The 17,996-nt window shown below is 43.4% G+C and overlaps 1 protein-coding gene across 5 annotated transcripts in view; it reads right to left on the bottom strand.

Annotated features, from left to right (window-relative positions):
- PPARG (peroxisome proliferator activated receptor gamma) overlaps positions 1–17,996 on the bottom strand; it is a 75,186-nt gene that overhangs the window by 21,796 nt on the left and 35,394 nt on the right. For all 5 annotated transcript variants that reach the window (XM_077325655.1, XM_077325657.1, XM_077325658.1 and 2 more), the window contains exons 2-4: positions 10,679–10,906; positions 5,045–5,214; positions 3,563–3,701 (exon numbers count right to left, since the gene is read on the bottom strand). In XM_077325655.1, the coding sequence (XP_077181770.1) occupies positions 3,563–3,701; positions 5,045–5,214; positions 10,679–10,898 (529 nt within the window). In that variant the 5' untranslated portion in view covers positions 10,899–10,906. The remainder of the gene's footprint in view (positions 1–3,562; positions 3,702–5,044; positions 5,215–10,678; positions 10,907–17,996) is intronic.

The following is a 17,996-nucleotide window of genomic DNA, read 5'->3' on the forward strand; positions in this document are numbered from 1 at the left end:
TGCTGGGAAAAGCCACTCATGGATCTCCTAGAATTTTGTCTCATTATTTTCTTTAAAGAGTTGATATAAATATGACAAACAATACAGGGTTGGATCCAGCAGGAAAGCTCATGGTAGGCACTCCAATCCCAAGACAAAACACAGGGCTCATCTGAATTTGGTAAAATGTATTACTGATACATTCATTCCCCAGGGTGTCTGGTTATAAGAAATTCAACAGCAATATATTCAAGTATGAGATTTGTCCTTCAAATGTTTAAAAATATTTCCCAGAACTATTTATTTACCAGTTGTACTGTCATCCCAAGTGAAGATTTTCTTTTGGCATAAACTCTTCTTTAATATATAGAGAACAACAAAAAACCCAAATAAGTTATTTTCCCACTCATGCTTGTAATTCTTTACTCTGAAAGCCTCCGTGTTATGACATCCTATTCCTGTTTTCACTTGACTTTGCCAAGGAAAGTGTACAGAATCTTCATTAGAATTCATTCGCTCAAGAATCCTGACATTGAATATTTTCATATTAATTAAGAAAATGACCTTAAAGTACAGACAGGATGTCCTAAATGGTCATGTACAATAATCATACTCTTTCAAATCACACAAGAACTGTGTGATGTATTTAAATACCGGTTATAGGAAAGGGTGGTTTTCAACAGAGAAACAGAACAAGGGCTGAAGTCTTGCCTGTTCTACCATTACTGGATTTTTACCATTTTAATGACATTTATTTTGTTTCATCATTATATTGTATTGCATTTTAATGATGTTGTTAGCCACCCTGAGACACAAATGAGGGGTGGGATATAAACGTAATAAATGATAATGATGATAGAAGGGTGCATGCATGTTTGCTAATTTGTGCCCCTTTCCACCATGTAACAACTCTCCCACTAAAGGCCCACCAAGGGATTCCAAATTCACACTTTCAGTTGTATCAACCTGCCAATCCAGATTGGGAAATTCCTGGAGATTTGGGGGCAGTGCTTGAGGAGGCTCAGCAGGGATGTGATGTCATGGAACCTACCCTTCAAAGCTACCATTTCCTGAGTAGTGTGGAGATCAGTTATAGCTCTGGGAGAACGACATGGCTCACCTGGAGGCTGGCTATCCTAGTTGTGGGAAATTTGTCAAATGTTTCCCTAGTTGCTTAGCATAAGTATGATCCTATAGTTGAACAGCTAAGCAGGGTTTTACATTTAGAGGGAAATTCATTCATAATGATGACAGATTTTTTTTCATTTATTTATTTATGGTCATTGACCAACATCAAAGTATAAACAAAACCACATACATTACAGCATAAAATGTAAAAGAAAAAAACGAAGCCGACCTAAATCTAGACACAGAACATTCCTGCATAAAAACGAGGCTTTTGGAGAGCTACAAAATATTCCCTGGAGGAGGAAAAAATCATCAAATATATCCTTTCCCTTTTCTTTATGACTGTTCATAGCCACTGTGCTTCCCTTCTCTACTCCTCCTTTGGCACTGATGCTTCTTCCTCTGAGTAATCCCAGATATGTTGGGTTGACAGAATGATCAACATGAAGTTACTGGAAGCAAAGCAGGCAATGAAATCACCACAATACAGTGCAGGAGGACAAGGAGCTTGGGTTGCCTTGGCAACATGGGGACCCGTTCCTCTTTCTTTATCCCACGCAATAAGTGAATACTTTTATTCCTACTCTTATTCCTCTCCAAATTGCTGAAAGACCCTTTCATATGCATGTGGGTGTGCAACTAAAACGTTTTCATGAAAATTATTCATTTTGACAAGTCTAGAAATGTTCTCTACAAAGTTAAATCTTGACTCGTTAATCCTTACCAAAGAAGTTAATTCTGTGCCAGTTTTCAGAAGGGAACTGTCAGTTTAAAAGTGTATCAGGAGCCATGAAGCTAGGGCTGCCAGGTCTATGGTAGAGGCTGGAGCTGTTAAGATCTGGGCTCCCCTTGAGCAAACAAGATCGATGCTGCTTCCTATAACCTCTCTGAGGCATTATATGTCTGCTGTGAGTGGGGTTAGGATGGGATTTTTAGTCTGCTGCCGATATGTACTGTTTTAGAGTTTTTTGTTATAAGGGGTTTTTACTGTGGGCTTACAATATTCTCAGCCGCCATGAGCCAGTCAACAGGAGTGGTGGGTTAGAAATCAAATTATAAATATAATCCTTAACACTATTTCGCTCCCTTATATATTTGGGAAACAGCCTCCTGGGAGGAGACTGTCCAGGGCCCTGTCCATCCAGATGCACCCTGATTGGCCCTCCCCCTCCAGATCCCTCCCCCCTTGCCTGCTAGAAGCCTTGTGGCTGTGGTCTCCATTGTTGCTCACAAGGAGAGAGGCAGTGGCAGGGCTTTGCAGCCCACAGGTATTCTCCTGCTGGAAGGGAGCCGAGGCAGGGGAGTTTGCAGCCTCCCTGTGGGCCGCAAAGTCCTGTCGCCATTAGCTGGGGGGGGCTGGGCTTTCCACTCCTTTTAGCCCACTTTGCAGGCCAAAGGGAGCCATGGCCACCCTCTCATAACCCTCCTGCCTGTCGCCCCTTTCAAAGCCCATTTTAAATGGGCTTTGATACTAGTAAATAAATAAAAGGGTGTGTGTGTGATATAGGCATCTCTAGAATAATAGATTTTCAAGCAATTTGTAGAGGTACTACATGCTGCTTCCAGTTTTTTTTTTTTTTTACAGAAGTCACATAGCACCACATATAGTGCTGCAGGTTTTTAAAAAACATTCCCTCATTGCTGCTCTGGCAGCAAACAATGGGAGCAGGAAACCTGCCATGCCCTTTGGGAGAATGGGATCCCTATATGCAGCTTAAGCCAAGTGTCAGACAGAGGCTCCAAATGCTATCATGCTTACTGGTCAAATAAGGCAATAAAGGCAGCTGCAACCAGGACACTGAACACTACAATCCAAGAAGTTATGTGGTACTAGAGGGCCAATCTAGTGCTATTATTAGCTGATATAAAACTCCCAGATCTGCTATTTCCCTCAATCTGGGCACCTTGTCACTGAGGAAAACTACCCAATTCCCCTTTGTAGCAGAAGATTTCTGGCTTTTAGCATGCCTGCCTGCCACCTAAGATCCTCACACATCCTTGGGTCTGTGGTCCTAATGCAATAATAATGTGTTATCTAATATAAATCCACAAATCCCTACCCTCAGGCTAAAAGAATATGATACTCTTACTCAGGGCTTCATAATCCTTGGATTATTTGGGGGATCTTTAATTCCCTGATGTAGTTTTCTTTAAAGATTTTTTTGATTTCCCTTCAGATTTGTAAAAAAATCTCCCCCAATCTGTCCCATGCTCCATTTTGTAGTCTATTGGTCACATCCTCTGTGGCACAGTTCATAATTAGATATATAATATCTCATTGTCTGAAACCAGGATAGGCACTCATGGAGGGTGGATGAATAGGATTTCTCCAGATGCAGATGCTGACCATGTTACATCAAACCCATCTGTAGCTGTAACAATAAAAAAAACTAACAGTATTAAGCTATTCCATGTAGAATCTGTTAGAAATACCGATGATCACAGACATACTCACCATTATGTGACATTCCAACTGCAAGACATTTCTGGAATCTACAGTACTGACATTTATTTCTACTTTTCTTATGAATTCGGCAGTTGAGATCACACCTGTCATATATTAACTTTAACCGGATAGTTCTTCGAAAGAAACCCTTCAATAAGAATAAAAGAAAAGTTAAAATTGTCACTATAAATAATTTTCCATCTATGGTATGATCTAGTATATCATAGAAACTCCCTTTTATCTTCAGTTTCACAAAATGCAAGGGATAGTTCTCTTTACATCTTAGAATCACATTGAACAATACAAAACTCCATAACCTACACTTACAATCTATAAATCATCAACTCATTTATTTAGAAGCAAGTTGCATTGATTTCATGGAATTTATTTCCGAGTGTTTATGCTTAGACTTTAATAAGACAATATCTAGCAAACATGCTTTAAACTGATAACACAAAATAAAGGTTGTGATAAGCAAAAATGTTCTGCTTTTCTGGTTATAGTATTGCAAAGCTAATTTCATAAGGAAGTACTAGGAAAAATGTCAAATTATAGGTATTGAAAAACCTTGTGAATCAATAATGCTCCAAAAAGAACAAAGTTTGAGTTCACTGGAACCTTTAACATCAACAAAGTTTAATTTTAGGTGTCAGATCCATGGGTTTGGAAGTCAGGACACTGAGCAAATTAACAGCTCTTTTTATTATGATCTCAGCACGGTGCAAGTTGCTAATGATCCCAACAATAAGACTGCTGGATGCCCAGGAAACCCTAACTTATATACAGAATGCAGGCAATGGATTTTCCCGCCAGTGCACAGAATTGGTTGTTTACAAGTTTAAACCGACTGGATCCGGCAGACGGGATCTAGTGGCACTTTGGTCAATTACATGCCTACTTGGATCCTGCCTCAGACCTCAAGCTCAGTTCCCAGCAGATTCATACTATATAAAAGCTTTCGTGCGCATGTACTTTTCATCAGAGTTACTGGTATCTTGTATCTATATCTTGAAAGGAAGACTGCAAAGTAACAAATGTAGCCTGAGCAGCTTTTGTGGGGTCTAGTGGGAAACATCTTCCTTTCTATTTATATCATGTGTCATAACTATGTAACTACAGGCTTGAAAAAGGTATTTATCTCCTTAGACCAATATAATTCAATTTTCAGGCTTCTCTTGTGTTGCTTTGTGAAACTGAGCAAATAACATTAAAAAACATGTAGGCAGTTGTGGATGTAGAGGTGGCCATTCGTTTGTGTACCAGGCAGGCTTTTAGCAAATCACTTTTCTGCCTGTCATTTAACTGTCAGCTGACTAAATTTCTAGTTGAAAATGGCGGATAGCAGTTGATACAAGTAAAGGCTTCCTCGTCTATTAATATTAAATGACTGCAGGCGTGGTGCTTAGGCATTTCTGAACGCAGGAATGGAATAAGAGATCTGAAACAGCAGCAAAATTTTTAAAATGAGACATAATACTGTGACCATCCTACCTTGCAGCCTTCACATGCATGCACTCCATAATGGAACCCAGAAGCCTTGTCTCCACACACCCTGCATTCAATAGCCATCAGAGAATTGGAAGCTTCTTCATGAGCTTTATTGTATAGCTGAACTTTTTCTGAGTAGTACGGAGGAGAGGGAGGCTCTATCTTGATGGCACCTGAACAATGAAAGATTTCCAAAGGGAGATTCATTATAGTCTTGAACTGCATGCAATCAACCAAGAATAGTGGCAGATGTGACCAATTTGCAGTTATCCATCACAGAATTCTCCCCCCAGACCTTAGATAAGATATACATAAGAACAGCTAGCAAATTATTATTGGAGATATTTGGATGTTCTCTTATATCTGAACCTGATAATTGCTTATTCAAGTCTCAGCTCAGTCATAAAGTTACTGGACAGTCTTAGACAAGGAACTCAGACTCAGATTCTCTGCCCTGCCCCTATAAAGTGGAGATAACACCAGCTTATCTTACATGGTTGCTGTAAGAAATAATGATGTAAAGTACTTTGAGGACCAAGTATTAGTAGCAGTATGCTGCTCTGATAAGAGATTGGAAAGGGTAGCATGCTATGAAGTCACTGGGCTGGGAGAACTGATTCATTCCTCTTAAACACAATGGAGTGGATAGTGAGAGTGTACCTTATGTCTCTGCCTCCTGACATCCTTGCCCCACACCTGTCTCATATTTCAATATACCTCCAGTCCTCTGGAGCTGCACTTTGAAATAAGACCTGCCCAGCTACTCTGAAGCAGAAGTAAATTGTGATCCGATGTCACTCAGAAATCTCCCCTCCAACCCCTGAAGAGTTTTTGCATTTTAAAAAAGTATCCCTAAATAAATGTTGACATAGGAAAATATGCATGCATGTGTGTGTGTGTGTATGTATATATGCATGTATGTATGTACGTACGTACGTACGTATGTATGTATGTATGTATGTATGGATGTATATGTGGCTATTTCAAAGATGGGGGGGAGACAGTGTACATGCAGTATGGTGGGGGTGATATGGCTGGACCAGCTTGGTATAGTGGTTAGGAGTGCGGACTTGTAATCTGGCGAGCCGGGTTTGATTCTGCGCTCCCCCGCATGAAACCAGCTGGGTGACCTTGTCCTTGCCACACCACTGCTAAAGCTGTTCTGACCGAGCAGTGATATCAGGGATCTCTCAGCCTCACCCACCTCACAGGGTGTCTGTTGTGGGGAGAGGAAAGGGAAGGCAATTGTAAGCCACTTTGAGACTTGTTCAAGTAGAGAAAAGTGACATATAAGAACCAATTCTTCTTCTGATTCATTGGCAGGTTTGTCTATCATTTCAGCTGAGAAAGCCTAGTTTATACTTTGGGCTTTGCTCTTGTATTCTCAGCTTCATCACAAACACAATGTTATTAAAAATATGGGAGGGGAAGGTTTATCTAATAGAAATACTTGCCTTACCTTAGGGACAGTCGACCTAAACACTGTGTCTTTTAGATATTTCCGAAACCAGAGGAGGAACTAAGCTGTCTTTTATACAGTTTCATTGCTTGAAGATCAGTGTAACCTTGCATTAAACTCTACCAACACCAATTTGTTGGTTACCCCTGCCCCCCCCCCCAATTTTTCCTCATCTCAACCAGAGCCTGGGCTCTTTCGGCCCTGACTTTATACCTGGTGGAATGAGTTGCGAGTTGATACCAGAGCGGTTGAGAGCAGAATGATTCAAAGCTACACAGGCCTCCTTCGTCCTCCCAAGTTCTCCCCTATTTATTTTATTTATATGTGGCAGGAGTTAATAGGGTGGGGGGGATTGGGTTTTTAATTTTTATTATTGTATTTTATTATCATATATGTAGTTTTAATGTTGTGAACCACCCCAAGCCCATTGTGGGTAGGGTGGCATAGACATTAAATAAATAACTAATATTAATTACAGTTGTGTAACTTCAGTTCTCTGGATCAATGAAAATGTTATAAATATGTAAAAGGTCCTTTCCCCCTCTTTTGAACGTATGATTTATATTAAATTGTTGTTGTTGTTGTTAGGTGCGAAGTCGTGTCCGACCCATCGCGACCCCATGGACAATGATCCTCCAGGCCTTCCTGTCCTCTACCATTCCCCGGAGTCCATTTAAGTTCCCACCGACTGCTTCATTGACTCCATCCAGCCACCTCATTCTCTGTCGTCCCCTTCTTCTTTTGCCCTCGATCGCTCCCAGCATTAGGCTCTTCTCCAGGGAGTCCTTCCTTCTCATGAGGTGGCCAAAGTATTTGAGTTTCATCTTCAGGATCTGGCCTTCTAAGGAGCAGTCAGCTCTGATCTCCTCTAGGACTGACCGGCTTGTTTACCTTGCAGTCCAAGGGACTCGCAAGAGTCTTCTCCAGCACCAGAGTTCAAAAGCCTCAATTCTTTGACAGTTGGCCTTCCTTATGGTCCAACTTTCGCAGCCATACATTGCAACTGGGAATACCATAGCCTTGACTAAATGCACTTTTGTTGGCAGGATGATGTCTCTGCTTTTTAGGATGCTGTCTAGATTTGCCATAGCTTTCCTCTCCAGGAGCAAGCATCTTTTAATTTCTTTGCTGCAGTCCCCACCTGCAGTGATCTTGGAGCCCAAGGAAATAAAATCTGTCACTATCTCCATTTCTTCCCCATCTATTTGCCAGGAATTGAGAGGGCCGGATGCCATGATCTTTGTTTTCTTGATGTTGAGTTTCAAGCCAACTTTTGCACTCTCCTCCTTCACCCGCATCAACAGGCTCTTTAGTTCCTCTTCACTTTCTGCCATTAGAGTGGTGTCATCTGCATATCTGAGGTTGTTGATATTTTGCCCTGCAATCTTGATCCCAATTTGTGACTCCTCTAATCCCGCCTTTCTCATGATGTGCTCCGCATACAAGTTAAATAGGCAAGGCGACAGTATACAGCCTTGCCGAACTCCTTTCTCAATTTTGAACCAATCAGTGATTCCATGTTCAGTTCTCACTGTTGCTTCTTGACCTGCATATAAATTTCTCAAGAGACAAATAAGATGCTCTGGTATTCCCATCTCTTTAAGAACTTGCCACAATTTGTTGTGCTCCACACAATCAAAGGCTTTAGCATAGTCAGTGAAGCAGAAGTAGATATTCTTCTGGAACTCCCTAGCTTTCTCCATGATCCAGCGTATGTTGGCAATTTGATCTCTAGTTCCTCTGCCTCTTCGAAATCCTGTCTGTACGTCTGGAAGTTCTCGGTCCACATATTGCTGGAGCCTAGCTTGTAGGATTTTGAGCATAACTTTGCTAGCATGAGAAATGAGTACAATGGTGTGGTAGTTTGAACATTCTTTGGCATTGCCCTTCTTTGGGATTGGAATGTAAACTGACCTTTTCCAATCCTGTGGCCATTGTTAAGTTTTCCAAATTTGCTGGCATATTGAGTGTAGCACTTTTATTGCATCGTCCTTTAAGATTTTGAATAGTTCAACTGGAATGCTATCACCACCACTAGCTTTATTGTTGCTCAGACTTCCTAAGGCCCATTTGACTTCACATTCCAGGATGTCTGGCTCCAGGTCAGTAACTACCCCATTGTGGTCATCAGGGATGTTAAGCTCACTCTTGTATAGTTCTTCTGTATAATTTTGCTACCTTTGTTTAATCTCTTCTGCTTCTGTGAGGTCCCTACCATTTTGGTCCCTTATCATACCCATCTTTGCATGAAACGTCCTCTTCATATCTCCAGTTTTCTTGAAAAGATCTCTGGTCCTCCCCATTCTATTGTTTTCTTCTATTTGTTTGCACTGTTCATTTAAGAAGGCATTCTTATCTCTTCTAGCTTTTCTCTGGAATTCTGCATTCAATTGGGTGTATCTTTCTCTTTCTCCCTTGCCTTTCACTTCCCTTCTCTCCTTAGCTATTTGTAAAGTTTCCTCAGACAGCCATTTTGCTTTCTTGCATTTCTTTTTCTTTGGGATGGTTTTAGTTGCTACCTCTTGTACAATGTTGCGGACCTCCGTCCGTAGTTCTTCAGGCCCTCTGTCTATCAGATATAATTCCTTAAATCTATTTGTTAATTAAATTGTATCTCTGTCATATATTGTTGTCCAGTGTAGTGTAATGATTAGACTGTCTGACTAGGGGAGCACAGCTTTAATCTGTCACTCAGCTGTTGAACTTATTGGTTAACTTAGGCTGCTCATTCTCACAGCCTACCCTACTTCACTTGGTGGTTGTGAGTACAAAACAGAGATGGGGAAAAACACATACACTGACTTGAACACCGAGAAGAAGGATAGAAAGGGGATGTTATGAATGGAGAAGAAGGCTGTAAAAATTACTCAAAGCAATGAAGAGGTGACTAATCAATTAAAGGAAAGAAAAAATAAAGATCAGTTCTTCTCATACACCCATTATGCACAGGCTGGGAAAGCCGAGCCAGTGCCTGCATGCCAAGCGAGCTAATCCCTACTTATGCGTGCTGTCCAGGCCCCCTCCTGGTCCTGACCCACATCAAGGCCTCTGGGCCAGCGGGAAGGAACATGAATTCTTCTGTGTTCCCTTCCTTGTTGTGGTGGCCATCAGACACCCAGCAGAGCCAGGCCTGTGTGAAAGGGACACGAAACACCTCGTCCAGCAGTGCTGTTGAGTTTTCACCCCTGTGATTGTGGGAAAGCAGCATGCCACTCTCCCAGCATCATGCTGTGGGACCACCATGCCTCCTGCCCCCCCTGCTGCTACGCCACTACAAGGCACAATGGACTTCACCCACTCCAGAGTTGTCCATGCGCATGCACAGCTATGGAGCAGACTGTGTGCACCGGGGGATTCCTTCCCCTGTGCGTACTTGGGAAGAGGTCGGGCATGCTGCCTACTGCTAGGAATCGGCGAGGACCTGATGCAGCAGCTGCCATACATAATCGGTCATATAGACACAAATCCCCTATAGGTACAAAAACAATCTCTGAATCCCAGATAGGGTGATGAACTTCATGTACAAGTTTAGGAATTCTAGACTAGTGAAGGAAAGACTTTATGCTTCTGGGAGCTACTTAATCTTTTTCAAGAGCTCTGGGAGCTCCCAGTCACAAAATGGAGGTTTGTACAATTACAGCATTTTCGAGTAGGTATCCAGGTGAAGAAACCTTTGTATTGTTTCCTCTAAGGAAACCACTACTATTCCACCTCAACATGTAATTTGCATTCTAGAGGAAACATATACAGTCAAATCTATCTCTTCTCTGAAAGGGGTGAAAAATAGTTTTGATGTAAGAGGCAACAGTTATTGGTACCCTCCTTTCCCATGCTGGAGGAGAAGGAGAGGTGGATGGGAACGGGTGGTGGTGCTGCTGTGTTCCCACTCATAGCAAAGGTATGCTCATGTACATGCCTCTTCCTCCTCCTCCACAAAGGAGAAGACAAAGGTTGGCTTGGTAGTTCTAAAGGGAAGAATGAGAAAATAATTGCAGAAATACTGGAGGAGGAAGAAGAGCTACTTTTAATTGCTTGAAGAGACATTGGTCACTTCCAGACTATTTGCTGTATGTGTGGTTTACAGTGAGGGTGTAAGCATTTTGCTTCAGGTATATCAGTCAGAATTTAATATCCAGAAACTCTTCCCAATTAAGCAACAACAATAAAACATGACATACTTTGGCACTCCTGGAGTTTCATATCATATTTGTAATCAATAGCGGTCTGGTCAGTTCTTGCGAGGGGAAGGTCTTCATAATGTGGAGAGGAAAGGTTGGTAAAATCAACTGTGGTAAATGGCTTTATATCAAAGGTATGGGAGTGATCGTCCATTGCAGAAAGGTCCACTGGGCTAATTCCAAAATTTACGGACCAAAACGGCATTTCTGTGTCAACCATTGTCAACCCTGAAATGAAAAGAGAAAAACACACACAGTAAGGCCATTTATCCAGTCTAATAACAACAAATAAAGAAATAAGAACTGAGATGTTAAAATAAGCTGAAACATACATGTAGTTAATACACAGAAAGTAGGGTCCCAACTGTAGGCCTGGTGAAGTATTTCCGTATTTGGACTTTTCTCCCCTTACTTCCCAGGCTGGGAACATGCTTTCCGCACTGAGTCTGACGGAGGCAGCCTCCCATTCTGCTTTACTCCCTTCCCCTTTTCCCAGACTGTGTTATAATGTTATAACGTCATTAAAATGCTGTGCAAGACAGCAAGTCCAACCCCCTGCTCAATGCAGGATCAGCCCAAAGCATCCTAAAGCATCCAAGAAAAGTGTGTATCCAGCCTTTGCTTGAAGACGGCCAGTGAGGAAGAATGTAGGAAAGGATAGTAGAAGAGGGAAGGAGGACTGGGAGGGAGAAAGGAGGGGAAGGGGTGGTTGAAGGGATGGATAGAAGGGAAGGGAAAAGGAAGTGAGGAAGAAAGTAAGGCAGGAAGACAGGAAGCAAGTGAGAGGGGGAGACAGAGAGACAGGAAGGAGATGTAGAAAGAGGGGAAGTAAAGAAGTCAGAAGGAAGGGGAAAAGGCAGGCAGGCAGGCATGGAGGTAGGTGGAATGGGATGGGAGAGGGGTGTGGTGTAGGGGGGAGATGGGCATGCGTTTGTGTGTGTAGGGAGAAGCTGCTGCAGTGCAGGGGGGTCGTGGGGGGTGGGCAGAGAAAGAGCGTGGTGGCCGTGTGTGTATGTGCGTGTGTGTGTAGGGTTAAGCGGCTGCAGAGCGGGGGTGATCGCGGGGGCAAGGGGGGCGTGGTGGCCATGTGTGTGTGTACGCGCGTGTGTAGGGTGAAGCGGGTGCGGTGCGGGGGATCGCGGGGGCGAAGGGGGGTGGGCGGAGGGAGAGCATGGTGGCCGTGTGTGCGTGTGTGTAGGGTGAAGCAGGTGCAGTGCAGGGGGATTGCGGGGGCGGGCAGAGGAAGAGCAAAGTCACTGTGTGTGTATGTGTGTGTGCTTGTGTGGGTAGAGTCGATGGCTGGCCCTGGCGAGCGGCTGGCTGGAGTGGCAGTCAGCGCGGGAATGGCGGCGTGTGTGGAAGGCAGCGGTTTGGGAGGGTGGGCCAGGAGATGCTTTGCGCCTCCCAACTCGTCAGCTCGGCGCCAAGGGGCTGATTGGCCCCTTGGGGCCAGAATGGCAAGCGGAGGGCCTAATCGGCAGGCGCGATTGGGCCCTCCGCTTGCCATTCTGGGGGAAGGGGCCAATGGCTACCCTTCCTCAGGGACCTCCCCCAGGGCCCTTACTGTTTTATTTAAGGTGTTATATTTTAGCGGTTTAAAATGTTATATTTTAGCACCCATTCCTTATTGAGCCTGTACTGAAAAGTTTTCCAAAAAGCATTGTGCTCTGCCAGCACCAAATTGTTCATAATTCCTGGCACTAACAATGTTCACCTGGTCTTGACCAGAGCCAGGGCCCTTTTGGCCATAGCCCCAACCTGGTGGAAAGAATTGTCATTTGAGATCTGGTCACTGATGGAACTGGCAAAGTTCTGCAGGGCCTTCGAAATAGGTCTTTTCCACCAGGCATATGGCTGAGACCGTGGAGGACTAGAAATAGATGAGCTTCCCCCTCCTCGGCTTTCCCCCGGCATTTTATACTGCATTCTGGGTAAATAGTCGAGGATGTTGGGGGGATGTGGGGAGGGGACTAGTTTTAAATTGTGTTTTAAATTGTGTTTTTATTACTGCAATTTATTGTTGTGAACCACACTGAACCTGTTTGAAGGAAGGTATAATCTGTTCTACTTAATAGTTCTGGTAAGGCCTAGGAGGAGGAGCGTGTCTTATGGCTTAAGTGCCACTCAGCACATAACACCCACTCAGGGCAGCTGTCCTCTTCCTCCTCCAACCAGCTTGCCTGTCTGTCCAGGAGCCAGCCAATCCCCTTCTGTCCCTCACCCCTGACCACCCCCTCCTCCTTCCCCTTCCCTCCAAGGCTCAGAGGCTACAGATCCCTGCTGCATGAGAACTGCCCCTGCTGGTGATTTCCCTGCCCGGGGGCCTTTAGCCTGCAGCCTTTCCAGGTCCTGGAGGGAGGGAGAGTTCTTCCACCCCAATATAGTTCCCGTTGTATTCCTGAATGCAACAGGCTTTGTCCCTAGTAATCCTTATCCATGGTTCCTCTTTATATTTATGAAACTGGACTTGGGGAGGAGTGAGTCTGGCTTTCCAAGTTAGAATAGGGCCAATCAGGGTGCAGCCACACCCTGATTGGCCTTGCCCCTGTGACTCCCACCCTCCCTCACTGAATGCTCACCCCTCGCCTCACAGACGCGCCTGGCTGCAGGAGCCACCATGTCTACAAGTCTCCGCTGCTCCTCCAGGTAAGCGGCTGCAGCGGCAGGGGAGGGGAGATCCCTTGCCTAGGGCCCACCAAGTGCTCTCACCGCCTCACAGAGGCAGCGGGAGCATTTGGCAGGTTGCAGGGAAGCGGCTGAGGTGGTGGGGGTTGGGGAGGGCATCTTAAGTTCCCTTCCCTGTGGCCCGCAAAGCGTGCTTGGTGGGCCGTGGGGAAGTGGACATGGCGACAGGGCAGGGGGGGGGAAGTTCCCTTCCCTACGTCCCACCAAGCGCTCCCGCCGCCTCACAGAGGCGGCGAGAGCGCTTGCTGGGCTGCAGGAATGCGGCTGCACCACCCCTGGCCTGTGGGGGCCTGTGGGGGGGGGCTTTCAAAGCCCGTTCTTGTGAATGGGCTTTGCAGCTAGTCTAATAAATAAAACTAAAATACTAAAAATTTAAAAGTTATACAGGCTTTCACCAAAGCCACTGGGTTCAACTCTGTCTCAAACTAGAAGTGCTTTCCTTAAAGATCTGGCTCCAGATTCTCAGGATCCAACTTGGGTTCCCCTAAGCTGGTACAGGGAATGACAAAGAGTAGGTTTTTATACCCTACTTTTCTCTACCTTCTTCTCCCCATAAGATGCACTTTGTTAGGTGGGGCTGAGAGTGTTCTGAGAGAACTATGACAGGCCCAAGGTCACCCAGCTGGCTTCATGTGGAAGAGGAGTGGGGAATCAAATTCGGTTTTCCAGATTAGAGTGTACGGCTCTTAACCAGTATAGCAGTTTTTTAAACAATTAAATAGAGCTTGTTTAGGCTCAGAATGCCATGGAGGAGGCGGGGGGGGGTTAGTCCCCTCCCCAGCCATTTTCCTGCACTGAAACATAGTTATTTCCCCATTGTTTGCTGCTCCATGTGCACAGAAAACTCATTGTGTCATAGCATAAGCAGGGAAAACACTATTTTGGTGAGGGAAATGCCTTAGGATGGGGAAATTTGGAGAGGCAGGAGCTCTTCCTCCCCCTATGGTGGTATTCCTAACCCAAACTGGCTCTCCTTTATTTTTAAATACCATTTCCTGCAGCTTCTGTGTGGCCACAGGAAACCCAAGGAGTCTGGACCCAACTCTTTAAAAATCAGCACATCTAGTTTGGCCCTCAAATTATGCCCCAACTGTAGACATACCGTAAGTCTCAGTGTTGTAACATTGAAGTTCTAGTCATTTTTACCCATTCTTATTACATAACCTGAGTAGAATTGTTAGGGTCAAACTGAGAATTTCCAAGCTCAAAGCTTTACCAGCTCTTAAATCTTTCCATTTAGTTGCTAGAAGCTTTCCCCTCCCTATATAGGATGTTGCTTATTAGGATCATTTTCACTCTTTTATTTTTTAAAAGAAACCCCCTGATATTAGAACATCAGGAACTTTAAAGCGCTTAGCTGGTTTGAACTTGAGACCTATTGGCATGTGTGGACTTTACACCTTTATGTAATAAAAAATCTGTTTGATTCTGTTTGCTCTGAAAGAGCTAACACTGCTTGGTCTTTCTGCCCCAAAGCAGCAAAGTTTTATCGACTCTTAACACTATAAGAATAAGGAGGAGAGGCTTGTGTCAACTTTTAACTTCCTCTGTGACATTGACATATACAAACATTTCACAGTAGCTGGTGCCACTGTTAAGGCAGCAGTTATACTGTGACTGGGGTGAGCCTGGGCATGCCTTGAAATTTGCAGTCCTCAACACACTTATTTGGAAATAAGCCCCACTGAAATCAATAGAGCTTTCTGAGTAAATACATCTGGGAGTAGGCTGAAAGAATCTATTTAAGTGATTATGCCTTTCTTTGTTGGGATAAAATAAGCAGGTACCACAAATACCACACAACACTTTTTGACTATTAGTACTTCTGCTACAATTGGATCCAGAAAAAACAAACTGGAGTGGGAATTCAAAAAGGTAGAAGGGATGAACAGATAACTTCACCATACAAACAAACCAAATTTTAGCAGTGTTTCCCTATCCTTATAAAACCTTGGAAGTTCTGCATTTCTGTGAAAGGGCCTGTATACATCTAACAGAAAAAAAATTCTTCTCCAAACCACAACACCCAAGATTCTTTGGAGGAAACCTGTTAAGCTACCATGGTAGAATCAGGAAGCGTAGCTGTATCTGGAGAAAGAACGGAAGATGGAGAATGCAAGATACGCATCAACTTTCTTTTCCATCAGTTTAGGAATACACTTAGCTGTTTACAAAAACTGAGTCCAAATAGCACCTTTAAGACCAAGATTTATTCAAGGTGTGAGCTTTTAAGCACAAGCACTCTTCCTCAGACAAAATAGAACAAGGATCATGAGTGTACAAATATATAGAAAAATTGTAAATTAGTGGCATATTAGTAAACTACCACTTGAATTTAGCTATTTGCGTACTTTATGTTTGTATCCCAAAAGTTCCTCAGGTCAGGAATAGGCAACCAATTCCAAACCCCAAAAGCTTTGCACTTGGCTTCTAGAATATCCCTGATCCCCAGTCCTTCCAAACCTCTCTTGCTGTTCATATTAGAGAAGAAGGAGCTTAGAATCTACTCCATGTCCCTTTACACTGGAGGGAGACAGTCAGTGGGTTGAACCAGTCACTGACGATTTTGCTGGGACACTGTTAAAATGTTAACTGTCAATCAGGATTAATATTTCCAAACCACTATCTCAAAACAAACAATTATCTGAGCTAGGTGGGCATCGCTGCTGTGTTGCCACATCCTTTTTCTCATAGTTTGAGGATTCAGTGATACAATTTTGTCTGTTCTTTTCTTGAGCTTTGGAATTTTGATATACCAAAGAATTTAACACTGATGAAATAGGATGGTTTAAAAAACAACATAACCATACACAAACATTTCAGGAAAACATTTATGACCTTCAGTAGCCTTCATTTATTTTTGTTTGAAACACTTTTGTATCAGAAAATAAAGAATAAAAACTAGCAAGGAAGTCAGTAAAATGGTGCCACATTAACCATGGATTGGGGAACACATGCAGTTAACGAATTAGCCATTTCTGTTTAATAAAATAATATCTCATAGTCACGATTCAGACAAGCGAAATGTTGGAGTGAAGTTTTTGAAACTGCTTTCTGTTTTGTTCAAGGAGAAGAGTCACAGATAAGAACAACAACATCCCATGATATCTCTCTGTATTATCAGGGTTAAAAAGGACATTTTAGGGAACACACAACATTAAAGCCTGCACAAACAAGAAGACCAACAGCTACTCCTGTGGCTCATACCAAAAATGATGGGGAGCACACTGGCAATGCCATTATATTAGCCATGGAAAGCTTTGGTACATTTAACTTCTACCCTCACTTCCCTTGGCAGACTCTGTCTGGTAAAATGCTATATGGTGCTACATAGTGGGCTGTGCTGCATCTAATTGTGCAATGCTGGCTATCAAGCAGAGCCCAGTTACTGTATCTCCCCCGCCCTGCCCCACATATTTCCTCTTTCCCTCCTCCAGATCACCCCAATATCCCTAACATTTCTAGAATTTTAGAATCATAGAATGGAAAGGGACCTCCAAGGTCATCCAGTTCAACCTCCTGCAGAATGTTTCCTTTCCTTCTCTTCCTCTTCCATCTGCCAAGGCTATCCATCTTCAGCTAGATGTACTACTTATTCATTTATACCCCATATTTTCCACAATGGGGACCCAAAGCAACTTCCATCATTCTCCTCTCTTTGATTTTAACCTTACAATCAGGATTTGAGGCAGGTTAAAGTGAGAATGTGTGACTGCCCCAAGGTCACCCAATGAATTTCCACAGTAGAGTCAAGAATGGAATATGAGACTCTCAGATCCTAGTCTGAATCGCTAATCACTATACCTGATCTGGCTTTTGTGAGGTAGTTGATGTTGAATAGTAGGAAGCAGGCAGAACTGAGTAAGGCATGCAGGTCTGGTGATATTAAGTTTTCCAGTGGTTGCTGCCAGGCCTGGCCCCAATGAGTCTTCTATCAAAGGCCAAGAGCCCTAGAAAGGGCCCTACCTCCTCTCTGCCTTTTACTGACATAAACCAAGGTTTGAAGGCTAGAAATACTGATGTGGTTGCCTAGGACACAGAGAGGGCATTTATTAAGACAATAAGGAAGCTGCAACCATTTATTCTATTTGGGGAGGGCTAACCCTAATGTACCTTTTTCAATTTTCAGATTTTTCCTCAATCTTGGGCCTTTTTCAGGTTTGTAGAAAGATCTACCTTGTCTCTGTGTGTGGCCCAAGTCTTTAGATTTAAGTAGCAATAGGTGGGGACAAGCTGAGATATTGATACTGATATTATCCTTCTATGAAGGAGAAATATCTCAGTAGTAGAAAATAAAATTGCCATATAAATAATTAAAATACTAAAAAGATGAACACATTAAAATGTGATATTGCTTGGATATATTACCCATCTTAATTCATAGTGTTGTTCCCAACATTACAGCAATCCAGTGATTAGATTGCCTTAGTAGGTCTGGGAAGAGATGGTTGAACTCCTTACTATGCTGTGAAACTCACTAGGTGACCTTGATCCAGTTGCTTTCGGTCAGCCTGCTCCCACCTCAGGATTGATGGCAGAACTGCCCTGAGCACTTGGACAATGCACAGGGTAGAAAACCCTTGGCTACAGTGGATTTTTCACTGCACAGGAAAAGTAATACATTCCTTGTAAA

The sequence above is a fragment of the Paroedura picta genome, chromosome 3 (assembly GCF_049243985.1).
Source record: "Paroedura picta isolate Pp20150507F chromosome 3, Ppicta_v3.0, whole genome shotgun sequence".
Taxonomy (NCBI): Eukaryota; Metazoa; Chordata; class Lepidosauria; order Squamata; family Gekkonidae; genus Paroedura; species Paroedura picta.